The sequence below is a fragment of the Esox lucius genome, chromosome 20 (genome assembly GCF_011004845.1).
Source record: "Esox lucius isolate fEsoLuc1 chromosome 20, fEsoLuc1.pri, whole genome shotgun sequence".
Classification (NCBI taxonomy): Eukaryota; Metazoa; Chordata; class Actinopteri; order Esociformes; family Esocidae; genus Esox; species Esox lucius.
In genome coordinates this window covers 33,551,897-33,565,675 of record NC_047588.1, presented here as the reverse complement: position 1 = coordinate 33,565,675, position 13,779 = coordinate 33,551,897, and the positions used below count along the sequence as shown (strand labels likewise).

The following is a 13,779-nucleotide window of genomic DNA, read 5'->3' as shown; positions in this document are numbered from 1 at the left end:
ACACACACACACACATGCACACACACACACCCAAACACACACAAACATGCACACGTACACACACAGCAGTACAAACGCAGTACAAACACCTTTTTGGACAACAATGTGATTGCAGTAGTAGTAGTAGTAGTAGTGGTGGTGTAGTAGTGATAGTAGTAGTGGTGCTAATGGTGATTACAGTGTAGTTAGTAGTAGTAGTATTGGTGGTGCTGTTGTAGTAGTAGTAGTGTTGGATGTGGTAGTATTAGTTGAGGTAGTGGTTGTAATAATAGTGGTACTAGTGGTAGTAGTAGTGATGGTAATGGTAGTATTGGTTTGGTACATGTAGTGGTTGTAATGGTAGTATTGGTTTGGTAGTAGTAGTGGTTGTAATGGTAGTATTGGTTTGGTAGTTGTAGTGGTTGTAATGGTAGTATTGGTTTGGTGGTAGAAGTAGTGGTGGAGGTGTTAGTAGTAATGGTGGTAGTTGTTTGGTGGTGGTAGTAGAAATTGTAGTGGAGGTGTTAGTAGTAATGGTGTTAGTAATAATGGTGGTAGTGGTTTGGTGTTGGTAGTAGAAGTAGTAGTGGAGGTGTTAGTAGTAATGGTGGTAGTAGTTGAAGTAGTAGTGGAGGTGTTATTAGTAATGGTGGTAGTGGTTTGGTGGTGGTAGTAGAAGTAGTGGTGGAGGTTTTAGTAGTAATGGTGGTAGTGGTTTGGTGGTGGTAATAGAAGTAGTAGTGGAGGTGTTAGTAGTAATGGTGTTAGTAGTAATGTTGGTAGTTGTAGATATAGTAGTGGAGGTGTTAGTCGTAATGGTGGTAGTGGTTTGGTGGTGGTAGTAGAAATTGTAGTGGAGGTGTTTGTAGTAAGGGTGTTATTAGTAATGGTGGTAGTAGTAGAAGTAGTAGTGGAGGTGTTAGTAGTAATGGTGGTAGTAATAGAAGTAGTAGTGGTGGTAGTGGTTTGTTGGTGGTAGTAGAAGTAGTAGTGGAGGTGTTATTAGTATTGGTGTTAGTAATGGTGGTAGAAGTAAAAGTAGTAGTGGATGTGTTAGTAGTAATGGTGGTAGTAGTTATGGTGGTAGTAGTGGAGGTGTTAGTAGTAATGGTGGTAGTAGTAGAAGTATTAGTGAAGGTGTTAGTAGTAATGGTGTTAGTAGTAATGTTGGTAGTGGTTTGGTGATGGCAGTAGAAGTAGTAGTGGAGGTGTTAGTGGTAATGTTGTTAGTAGTAATGGTGGTAGTAGTAGAAGTAGTAGCAGAGGTGTTAGTAGTAATGGTGTTAGTAGTTGTGGAAGTTTGTTTTATTAGATTCCTTTTAAGCTATTGCAGAATCAGCAGCTTCTCTTACTGGATTCTAAACCAAACATGACTTCATTCAAGAACAACAACAGACATTAAACAGTTGTATGAGTGGGGCTGTTTTTTATTTTTTAGTGTAGTGTTGTCTCGCCCAGAAAGCCTCCCTGAGTTGAAGAGAGTTGGTATGAACATGCTGATTGGTTCTGGAATACTATGGAAATTAATTCCAGACATTTTGTCAAAGGGGCATACCCAATCACACTAGCACAACACATGTTGAATGTGTGCCTTATATTAACCTCATTGTACCTACAACCTTTTTCCCATGTGGAAATGTTTCGCTCATTCCCTCAACCCATGTCACACGTTCTACTGAATGATCGTAATTGTGACAAATCGCGATGTTGGACAGAAATGACATATTATCCGGACTGAAATGGTCCTGCGTGTGTGTGTGTGTTTATCCCCTCAAAACTGTGTGTTCTGTTTGTGTGCATGTGTGTGCAGTAATCCAAATGTCTAGGGCGTAAATGCACAAATGTAGGTCTGGGAGAATCCAGGTATTTGTTCAGGTGGGGGAACGTTTGCCCAGTGACAGCCCCATCTGGCCGTCATTTTCTTGCGCTGCGCTCTTACACTGGGTTATTACCTCAGCCACAGCTGGGACGGAGCAGCCCGCCGATGACACTCAACCATTTAGCGTCGCTAACCTAAACGCTGCTGGTTAGCGTTAATTGACAGATGTCCTGAGATAAAGATTGTTCGTGAGTGTTGAGTAGCAGAATCAGAATTGATTCTGATTGTAATGGTTATTAGGCCTTGAGTATGGATGAATGGTTCCACAAAGCTGGAGTTGTACATGCACAGCTGAGGTTAACCCACTGTAGGAGGAGATGGATGTAGAAGGCTAGCTGTGACTGTCTTATTGTCTTAAGGCTAGTCAACTTTACAAGGATATCAGTGTAGAAGGTTAGGCTGGCTGTGGCAAGTTAACTGTAGTAGGAGATGGATGTAGAAGACTAGGTTAGCTGATGTTAACCAACTGTAGTAGGAGATGGGTGTAGAAGACTAGGCTAGCTAATGTTAACCAACTGTAGGAGGAGATGGGTGTTGAAAGTTAGGCTAGCGGAAGTTAGCTACCTGTAAGAGGAGATGGATGCAGAAGGCTAACTGGAATCCTGTATTAGTTGCAGATATTTGGTGGCAGTTGTGTAGATGATGCCCCCACACCAACTCCAGAATGAGGGGTCTGGATAGTGTGGCGGTTGGGTCACCGCAGTCAAGAGCAATAGGCCCTGTTCCATATTGTGTAGGCTCCGTACAGCCGACAGCATGCTCCTAAACCGGCTGGTCATTGGTGGATGTAGGTGCCTGTCAGTCAGTGTGTTCACTCATAGGCAGAGACATGTCACTGAAGTCAGCCCAAGCATAAACATTTTGGTTTGGTTCCCTTCGTTGTCAGTTTTTATAAACTATTAAACTACAGGTATTTTTAATGATGAATGGTATGTTTAAATTGACTATTAATTAGACTATTAAGAGTTTTTTAAAAAGCTTATTGCTCTTGCTAAACATTTTGTAAAAGTTGCGTTAAATGTAATGTTTTGCCATCTCAGTGCTTAGACATGAGATTTTAAAGACAATGTGACGTTTGGTAAACCTGTGGTCCTTCTAGTTTGCCTCAGTTGTCCTCATTCTCTGTAAAGTGTGTGTGTCCTGAGTTTTGTGTATGTGTGCATGCCTAAGTGTGCCTGTTTGAGCGTGTGTGCGCGTGTGTGTGTGTGTGTGTGTGTGTAAGGGTGGGGGTTGCACAATGGGCCACAGTGTGGGGCTCAGCACTGTAGTACTGTAGACATACTGTCTGTTTGTCACAAAGAAAAACCTGCTAGACACAGTCCTACCCGAGTCCAGAGTCCACTAGGATAGGAGAGGAGGATTGGGGAAAGGGAGGAGAGGAGAAATAAATACGTTATCATTATAATAAAAGTTTTTTAACAAAGTTAGGGGTGTCCCAATAAATGCCTTGTTGCCAACACCTTCGGTACTCCCTCTGAACCCTTTACTAAGAAGGTTTTTAGACTGCGATAGCTACACTACCCTTGATTGTGTCAGCAAATATTTTTTTAATAGTTTGAACCGAAAAAAATCTGCAATTGTCACACATCACTTTCAGATTTAACGTGCGACAGTTTTTCCACCGATGCTCCTCATGGCTTCCGAGGTGTAAAACGACTTTGTGGAATGATTTTGTTGCTTTACGGAGAGAAACTCGTTGCAAGTGTATCAACAAGGGTGTTACTTTATGTTAATTACATTTAATTGTTTTCACATCTAAACAGGCTCTAAAAGACTGACATCAAGTAATAGCGTTTTTATACTACGATTGTTTTATTTAGATGAACAAGACTTTTTCCATATTTTTGGGAACACGTTTTGATAGTGCAAACGTATGGGATGATCGGTCTGGTTCTGTTGGTTCTTCCAGTTCAATAAACTGAAAAAAAAATGTTGTTGTTGGGAAGCGACTAAAAACATTTCGTTTTGGCAGTGAAATAATTCTACTATCACCTGCAACAGCACTGTGTAATTCACCAGGAATTCTAATATTGTCAGACTAGTCTTTCCAGGTGAATCGAATCAAACCTTTTATTTACATTATGTCAGTGTAATTAAAATGAAATTATTTTCGCTACAATTATTGAAGTCTAAACTAGTTCGACCTCAAGTGTAAACAACAGTGCCTTGTAGACTTCTGCCATCACTGGGAACAAGTCAAATGGGTGACTGGATTAATGCTCCCCCTCCTTTAGTTTGCCTGCTGTGAACCAACACATCTGTGGAAACATCAAGCTGTTTGGTGTTGCTGTTATTATGTGAGTGACATTCAGATTTATGATGTCTCTGAAGAGCTGAGTGCTGACGTTTTCCTGTCCTGTGTGTGTGTGTGTGTGTGTGTCTAGGCCTGTACCTGGCTCCTTGTCCTCGCTACTACACCTGAGGAACAGACAGAGACAGCCTCTGCCCGCCTCCATGGCTGGAACCCTGCCTGACCCAACCATGCAAGGCTCCTCTGTACTAATGCCTGTGAGTCCACACACACACACACACACACACACACACACGCACACACGCTCGTACACACGCAGGCACGCACGCATGTGTTCTCACCAACCGCTTTCATTATCTGTGTATTATCTGTGAGGTTTTCCCCACCGTAGAAAGCATTTAGGACCATTTATCCAAACTGCCAGCTCTTAGAGTGCAGCTTTCCAACGCTGATCCCACCATGGAGACGTCACTGTAGTGAAGCCAGTCCTCAGAGTTGCGGATGACAGCAACTCAAGGGAAGGCTGCCTGCGTCTACATCCAAATGTACCCTCATTGAAACACAACTATGTTCATGGTGTGGAGAAACACTCCCATGTTTATTAAATTAGCAGCTAAGTCTTTCCGGAGGAGAGTGACGGGTCAGGAAAGAGGTGCAGGTATTGGTGATATTTTGACACAAAACACACTTAGGGCAACTGTGCCTGTGTGGAGTTTGGGGGGGTCGGGGTTAGTGGGGGTCCTTTCCACGGGATCTGGGGGGACGGGGGGACGGACGTTAAGGTTCAGCTATCTCCGTGAGGACGTGGTGACCTGGCACATCCACTCAGACATTCAGTAGAGTGTTGGTGTCTGTGCTAGTCTGACAGCTCTATTAACAGACACAACCTTCTGTGACTTCCTGTGTTAATTCCCCGCCGGTTTCTTTGAATGCTGCCACCCACTTGTTCTCTGTGTGACCCCAATGCAATATGTGTCTGTGCTTGTCTGGTCTTTTGTGTGTGATTGTGTCTTTTGGGCACTCTGTGTAGATGTGGTGGTGGTTGTGTGGGTTTTGTGTGTGTGTGTGTGTGTGTGTGGGGGGGGGGGGGGTGCAGGGGGGGGTATTGAGAATTTGGAAGGTTGAGGTTAGGATTCTACTGATTTTAAGGTTAGGGTGAGGGCTATGAAATAGGGAGCATGCAATTCTGGGTCAAAGGTAATGGCTGATCCTCGCCCTGGGTGAACTGCCTTCAGGAGGTGTGTCTGTATGGTTATGTTTTACTTACCTTTTGGGGACTAAAAGCAGGAGGTAAATAAAACATGAAAAAATTATTTACTTGCTTAGGGGTCAGGTTTAAGGTTAGGGTTAGGATTATGGTCAGGTTAGACAGTAGGGCTAGGTTAAGTTAAGGTATAAATATAAGGTTATTGAGGTTAAGGTTAGGGTTAGGATTATGGTTAGGGTTAAGTTTATGGTTTAGGTAACATTAATTGTTTGTTTTTGCATCCCCGCTAGATTGGTAATACAGGACAGTGTGTCTGTCTCTGTGTGTGTGTGTGTGATTAAGGCTGGGAAAGAGTATGAAAAAGTGAAAGACTGTGTAAACGTGTTCATGACAGTTTTTGCTTGTAGGTGTGTGCATATGTGTGTGTTGTGTACAGTACCTAATATAGTGTGAATGCTACTTAATGTAACAGTGTTTTGTTGGGATCCTCAGATGGAGAGGCAGATGTCCATGGGCCCCATGATGGGGATGCAGGGACCTAGCCACCCCAACTCCTGCTCCTCCTCCCCCCACGGACCCTCCATGCATTCTGAAGCCAAGCTGGTCAGTATAGACAAGCTCACCTTGGTTATAGCACCACTAATGTCTGGAATAGACGTGTGTGAGGCTGAATTAGTTCATGGACTATACGGTATAGACTAAGACGGTCAGAACGGAATCAGAATGATCTCCCCCCTCTCTCTTTAGGTATATATGCATTTAACAGAATTTTTTTTCCCAGTGCTGTATAATACACACACACGCACACACACTCCGGAAGAAATTAAGAGACCACTGCACCTTTTCTTTCCTTTCCAAAAAAGTTGAAAAGGAAAGTTTTACAGAAGCGTTCAATTTGCAGTGGTCTCTTAATTTTAACCCTTCTGTTCCTCACTCAAAACCTTCCTTTTTGACTTTTTTGGAAAGGAAAGAAAAAGGTGCTTTGATCTCTTAATTTTTTTCGGAGCTGTATCTATACGCTGCGTAAAAAACAATTTAAGAAAAAAAATTCTCAGCATAAAATTGCAAAGAGTTTGGGGATGTCATCCTCTATAGTACCTTCATCTATCTCATAATCATAAACACTTCTGAAAACCATTGTCTGTGAACACAGTACGTCGCTGCATCCACAAATGCAAGGTTAAACTGTACCATGCAAAAAAGAAACCATATATAAATGAGATCCCGAGCCGCCGCTGCTTTCTCTGGGACCCAGTTCATTTAAGATGGACTTACGCGAAGTGGAAAACACCTGTGGTCTGACGATTAAAAATTATTTTTGGGAATTATGGACACTGTGTCCTCCAGGACTAAAGTGGAGATGGACCATCCAGCTTCTTATCAGAGCACAGCTCAATAGCCAGCATCCATGATATTATGGAGGTGCATTAGTGAACATGGCATGGGTGACTTGCACATCTGTGAAGGCACCATTAATACTGAACAATATATAAAGGCTTTGCAGCAATATATGCTGCCATCCAGACAACATATTTTCCAGGGAAGGCCTTGCTTATTTCAGGAAGACAATCCCAAACCACATTCTGCACATATTACAACAGCATGGCTCCGTTGTAAAAGGTGCTAAACTGGCCTGCCTGCAGTCCAGACCTGAAAACATTTGACGCATTGTGAAACAAAAAATACAACAATGGAGACCCCGAAACGTTGAGCAGCTGAAATCCCATTTCAGGTTTATACACAGATTTTGAAAAAATCTATATATTTTATTTTTTATTTTATTTCTTAGAAATGCAAAAATGAAGGTGTACGTCACTTTTTAAGCCAACTTTAGGATCTATAAAATCTTGAATGTGACAATGTGTGGTCATGCACGGACACTTTGACCAATGAGTGGTCATGCACCGACACTTGGACCAATGTGTGGTCATGCACAGACACTTGGACCAATGTGTGGTCATGCACAGACACTTGGACCAATGTGTGGTCATGCACGGACACTTTGACCAATGTGTGGTCCTGCACGGACACTTGGACCAATGTTTGGTCCTGCACGGACACTTTGACCAATGTGTGGTCATGCACGGACACTTGGACCAATGTGTGGTCATGCATGGAAACTTGGACCAATGCATGGTCATGCACGGACACTTTGACCAATGTGTGGTCTGGCCTACGCACATAAACTGGAGAAATGAGGAATTGCTACTCTGATAGCAGAAGGATGAAACTCGAGAAACACTTTGAAATTGATAAAGGAAAGCAAAATATTACCTCTTACGCATTTTTTTATGTTTTTGGATGAGTGCATTCAGCTGTTGGACAAGTAAAAAATCTGTCTTACTTGCTCGAAGGACAGGTGTCAAAAACAGGTATGTCAACCCCTGATTTATTATGTCTCATGTCTCACGTTGAAAACCTCCAGCAGCTCCAGCAAAAACCCAGTGTCCCCTCTCGTGCGTTTATACATGGGTGTGGTTAATACTCAGGTTTGTAAACACACAAAGCTATAAAATGAATGGTGTGGTTTATACACGGTGCGGTTTGGAAACGGGGAATTACGGTATATATTTGTTGTGAGGATATTTCAACTTTAGTTTGCTGGTTGGAGAACAGTGGTAAGGATGGGCCCTGGGTTTGAAACCTGGTCTCTGGTGGGAAATGTCTCCACTGCACTGCAACTCTAGCATATCCATAGCTCAAATATCACCTCCCCTCTTAAATCGAAAGACTGATTTTTGTAAAGGACATTCATTCACAGGACTGATTATCTCATTGTGTTTGATGACAGTTCGACAGTACCATTTATGTTGACGTAGTCTGCATACGAAATGATATGCACGGACACACACACACACACACACACACACACACACACACAAATTGTACGTACTGTTTTCCACTAGGCTGTGCCAGAAAAAGCTGCGCTTGCTCTAAAGTTACTATGTGGATTTCATCATTGATGTGTATGCATGTATGCGCTGTACGTGAGAGTGTGTGTGTGTGTGTGTGTGTGTACTGTAATCAAAGCGGCGTCTGAACGTGCCAGAGTAGTGTAAAGCTGGCCCACGTCTTAGAGAGCTGGAATAAAGGCCCCTTTATGTGGCCCACCGCTCCACTCTGCACCCACTGGCTGCCTGATATCTTAATGTACAGACACATGTCGTGGGGTCCTGCAGCTTGTTAGCACTAGTTCAACACAGGTGAGGAGAAAACACCGGCCAACCGGAGGAGAAAGAGAAGACAGAGAGAGGACAGGAGCGAAGAGGAGTGAATGTATATAAACAGAGAAGAGAGAGATAGAGGTCTATAGAGGAAGAGAGTGAAGAGAGTGCTAGAGGTCTGTAGACGGAGAGAGTGTAGAGAGTGATAGAGGTCTGTAGATTAAGAGTGTAGAGAGTGATAGAGGTCTGTAGAGGAAGAGAGTGTAGAGAGTGATAGAGGTCTGTAGAGGAAGAGTGTAGAGAGTGATAGAGGTCTGTAGATTAAGAGAGTGTAGAGAGTGATAGAGGTCTGTAGAGGGAGAGAGTGTAGAGAGTGATAGAGGTCTGTAGAGGGAGAGAGTGTAGAGAGTGATAGAGGTCTGTAGAGGGAGAGAGTGTAGAGAGTGATAGAGGTCTGTAGAGGGAGAGAGTGTAGAGAGTGATAGAGGTCTGTAGAGGGAGAGAGTGTAGAGAGTGATAGAGGTCTGTAGAGGGAGAGAGTGTAGAGAGTGATAGAGGTCTGTAGATTAAGAGAGTGTAGAGAGTGCAATAATGAGAAGTCACTGGAAGAGTGATTGCTCTGACAGAGGAGAGAGGAGGAGCCAGGGAGAAGGTGGATTCTCGGGGCACTTAAGTCTCCCTCCTCTTCCTGGTCTCTCTCTCTAGATTGATTGTAATTCTTTTGGATCTCTCCAGTGGTTACTATGGTAACATGCCGGAGTAACACAATATTAGTGTTGCAGTGTTATCTGTCCACTGCGCTGTGTCCAGGCACGTATCGTCCCTTTGTCCCACTGTCTCTCCTGTCGTTGTCGTTGGATGGCAACCGTACTGTCAAGGCCAGAAAACAACCGACACGCCTCTTTACCAGACTGATTGGTTAGCCAGTCACCAAGCATTCATGACCAGCACATTGAGATTATCTGAGATTTAAGCCTGGTTCTGATGGAATCCTGTAACTATGGAGATAGCGACCGTCTAATCGTCTTATCAGGTGACCATCTCCAGCACAGTTTTCATAAGGACGTACGCGTGAGTGGGGGAGGGGGCAGGGGGGCTGGTTGTGGGGTGGGTTTAACGGGGTCTCTGGTGTCTGTAATATCCGCACCCGGGCCCAGTCGATAAATATGGCCGCGCTATCAGGTGTCTGCGCCGTGATCGAGCCCATGTGTCCCTGGTCCAGTCCGGCCCTAATCGCATTACCCTCGGAGCATGTTGACTTTCCACCAATGGGAAATGTCCCTGGCTGTAACCCCACACCCCCCCAGCCTCGCAGCCTAAGAGGCTCAGGCCCAGTGGCCCTGTCGGTCACTTGGGGAAACATTTACATTATGAGAGATGGAGTGGAAGAGAGTGGTGTGTGTGTGTGTATGTGTGAGACAGCCAGGAGACACTTGTGTTTGTTTGGTCCTGCTTCCTGTGCCGATGTGTGTGTACGTAACACAAGCGCCCCCCCACCCGCCCCATATGCTGGGTTAACCCTCTCCTGGCCAGTGTTTTTACTGAGGGGGTGCTGGGGGGGGGATAATGACGGTGGGTCTGGGCTGCTACAGAGGCCTTGAGAGACCTGGTGTAAATAGTTAATGAGCTGCAGGCAGGGCTGGTCCGCGGCCGGTCCACGGCCAGTGTGGCTCCCGTGGGGTCTGCTATCACTTCATCCGTTCCTCACTGGGCGAGACCTCCGGGCCTCCTCTCAGCGTTGCATTCAAGTCGTTTAGCAGATGCTCTTACCCAGAGCAGTGACTTACCGCGGTGAGTGCACGGCTTTCATACCTTTCATACCTTTCATACCTCGCCCCGAGCCCTGCCGTGGGAATACGACCCAGAACCGCGATACTGCCAGCTGGGCTACAGTGGTTGCACCAGCGACACTGGTCTTTCTCTCTGTCTTTCTTTCTTTCAGCACTAATTAATGACAGTACTTATTATGTTATTATGTAGAAGTGATGTGATACTTATTAAGCTGTCACATTGTACTATTGCGTAGGCAGAAATGTGTTTGTTGGGAATCGTAGCGTTTTCCGCGGTGGTGGCGTCGTAAAGGGCTCGTGTGTGTGTCTTTAACTAGTGTTTTTTAACTAGTGTTTAATCGCTTTGTTTCAGGTGGTTTTATGTGGGCTAGGGTGCTGCATGTTTGTGTGTGTCCTGTTGTATGGTTTTGTTGTGTCTGGGGACTAGTGGGGTGTGTGTCAGAGATGACAGGTTAGTTGACCCTAAAAGTGTGGTGGAGGCCAAGTTACACGCACACGCTCAGTCGCACACACACACACACACACACACGCAAACAAACACACAAAGAAAGAAAGAAAGCAACAAACACACACACACACATATCCCAGAGCATGACATCACTGTGAGCTCCACAGGCTCCGACCGCAGTCATCCCCACATCCCTGATATCGGTCCAGTTCTGTGTCACCCCCCCAGCTGCTGCTCACAGTTCTATACACTTGTGCACGTAAGTGCACGCACACTTATACATGTCTATTCAAAGACTGTGTGTTTGTGTGTGTGTGTGTTTGTTTGTTCGAGATACAAAGTTTTCAGTTTCAGAAAGTGTATTTTCTATGCTTGTTTGCAGTATTGTTTTTGTTGACAGAAAAGCCCAAACAATCCCTTATCAAGTTCTACATGATGCCTGTCTGTTCTGAATGATGTCTGTCTGTTCTGAATGATGTCTGTCTGTTCTGAATGATGTCTGTCTGTTCTGAATGATGTCTGTCTGTTCTGAATAGTGTCTGTCTGTTCTGAATGATGTCTGTCTGTTCTGAATGATGTCTGTCTGTTCTGAATGATGTCTGTCTGTTCTGAATAGTGTCTGTCTGTTCTGAATGATGTCTGTCTGTTCTGAATGATGTCTGTCTGTTCTGAATAGTGTCTGTCTGTTCTGAATAATGTCTGTCTGTTCTGAATAGTGTCTGTCTGTTCTGAATAATGTCTGTCTGTTCTACATTGTCTGTCTGTTCTGAATAATGTATGTCTGTTCTACATGTCTGTCTGTTCTGAATAGTGTCTGTCTGTTCTGAATAATGTCTGTCTGATCTACATTGTCAGTCTGTTCTGAATAATGTATGTCTGTTCTACATGTCTGTCTGTTCTGAATAATGTCTGTCTGTTCTACATTGTCAGTCTGTTCTGCATAATGTATGTCTGTTCTACATGTCTGTCCTGAATGATCTCTGTCTGTTCTACATGATCTCTGTCTGTTCCACATAATGTCTGCCTGTTCTACATAAGGTCTGTCTGCTATCCAAACATGGCACATCAGTCAGAAATGTGAGCAGGTTTCCATTTCAAAGTGGTGTGGTCGGCAGTTGGCTACCGGGTTGTTCACCATCCTGTTGGTTTGGTTTAGCATAGACAGCCCTGGATCTACTGGTTCTGAGCTTCAGCCCGTGTATGAAAATGTGCTATTTATTATCGGCATAATTATCTGTTGTTTACATCGTTACTAGGGACAATAAGCGTGTCACTGTGCGTCAGGGTAGATGCTGATTTTTTTATGAGCTAAACAATACTATATGTTCCTACACCACGGCTCTGCTGGCTGAAGACCTGGCACGGGACAGTCTATGACGTAATCCTTGGCATGCTGTAAATGTGCTCCTTTTTGCTTGACGAAGGGGGAAAAAAGAGAGCTTTGCTTAAAGAAACATTTCATAATACGGACGGGGACCAGGCATCAAAGCCATCCTGACACTGAAGCTGTAGTCCGAGCCGGTGCATCTTCCCGTCTAAAGTCTTCATCCTGCTGGTTTTAGTTCCACGATCCCGCTAAACTGTAATAGGATTTGAAAAGGATCAAATACACATTAAACTGCTTTTTGTTTTTTCTAAGTACCAAACTACGACTTAATTTTCCCATAGGAATTGATTGTAGTGAATTCTACAAAATAAGCCATTGTCGCCTAGAAAAACCTGTATTTAAAATTAGGTCAAGAAAGAAGTGCCTGTTTCCACCTTCACTCCGTGTTGAGTGATTATACTCTGTGTGAAATCATTTGTAACGACTTACACCATTAAATGGTAACCCTATTACGAGTTCCATTCCTTTTCTAAGGAAGCGAAAAAAGGAGTGAAAAAACAGGTGAGAAAGAAAAAGAGACAGGAAAAGGAAAAGTCAGAGTGAAAGATTGCAAGAATGAGACGGAGAAAAACAGAGACAGAGACATAAACAGAGAGACAGTGAAAGAGAGAGAGGGTGAGAGAGAAAGAGAAAGACAGAGAGATAAACAGTGAGAGAAAGAAAGAGTGTAGGTGAGAGAGAGAGATCACCGCTGGCCACAGATGGGTGCAGAATCAGATGATAGAATGTAGAATCAGATGATAGAATGTAGAATCAGATGATAGGGGTGTAGAATCAGATGATAGGGGTGCAGAATCAGATGATAGGGGTGTAGAATCAGATGATAGGGGTGTAGAATCAGATGATAGGGGTGTAGAATCAGATGATAGGGGTGCAGAATCAGATGATAGGGGTGTAGAATCAGATGATAGGGGTGTAGAATCAGATGATAGAATGTAGAATCAGATGATAGGGGTGTAGAATCAGATGATAGAATGTAGAATCAGATGATAGAATGTAGAATCAGATGATGGGGTGTAGAATCAGATGATAGGGGTGCAGAATCAGATGATAGGGGTGTAGAATCAGATGATGGGGTGTAGAATCAGATGATAGAATGTAGAATCAGATGATAGGGGTGTAGAATCAGATGATAGGGGTGCAGAATCAGATGATAGAATGTAGAATCAGATGATAGGGGTGTAGAATCAGATGATAGGGGTGCAGAATCAGATGATAGAATGTAGAATCAGATGATAGGGGTGTAGAATCAGATGATAGGGGTGTAGAATCAGATGATAGGGGTGTAGAATCAGATGATAGGGGTGTAGAATCAGATTATATGGGTGTAGAATCAGATGATTGTGGTGTAGAATCAGATGATAGGGGTGTAGAATCAGATGATAGGGGTGAAGAATCAGATGATAGAGGTGTAGAATCAGATGATAGAGGTGTAGAATCAGATGATTGTGGTGTAGAATCAGATGATAGGGGTGTAGAATCAGATGATAGAGGTGTAGAATCAGATGATAGGGGTGTAGAATCAGATGATAGGGGTGTAGAATCAGATGATAGGGGTGTAGAATCAGATGATATGGGTGTAGAATCAGATGATAGGGGTGTAGAATCAGATGATAGGGGTGTAGAATCAGATGATAGGGGTGTAGAATCAGATGATAGAATGTAGAATCAGAT

General features: G+C 43.8%; 1 protein-coding gene across 5 annotated transcripts in view; it reads left to right on the top strand.

Moving 5' to 3' along the window:
• creb5b (cAMP responsive element binding protein 5b) overlaps nucleotides 1-13,779 on the top strand; it is a 61,450-nt gene that overhangs the window by 26,369 nt on the left and 21,302 nt on the right. For all 5 annotated transcript variants that reach the window (XM_034289146.1, XM_010884541.4, XM_010884542.4 and 2 more), the window contains 2 exons: nucleotides 4,243-4,366; nucleotides 5,809-5,919. In XM_034289146.1, coding sequence (XP_034145037.1) covers nucleotides 4,243-4,366; nucleotides 5,809-5,919 — 235 coding nt within the window. The remainder of the gene's footprint in view (nucleotides 1-4,242; nucleotides 4,367-5,808; nucleotides 5,920-13,779) is intronic.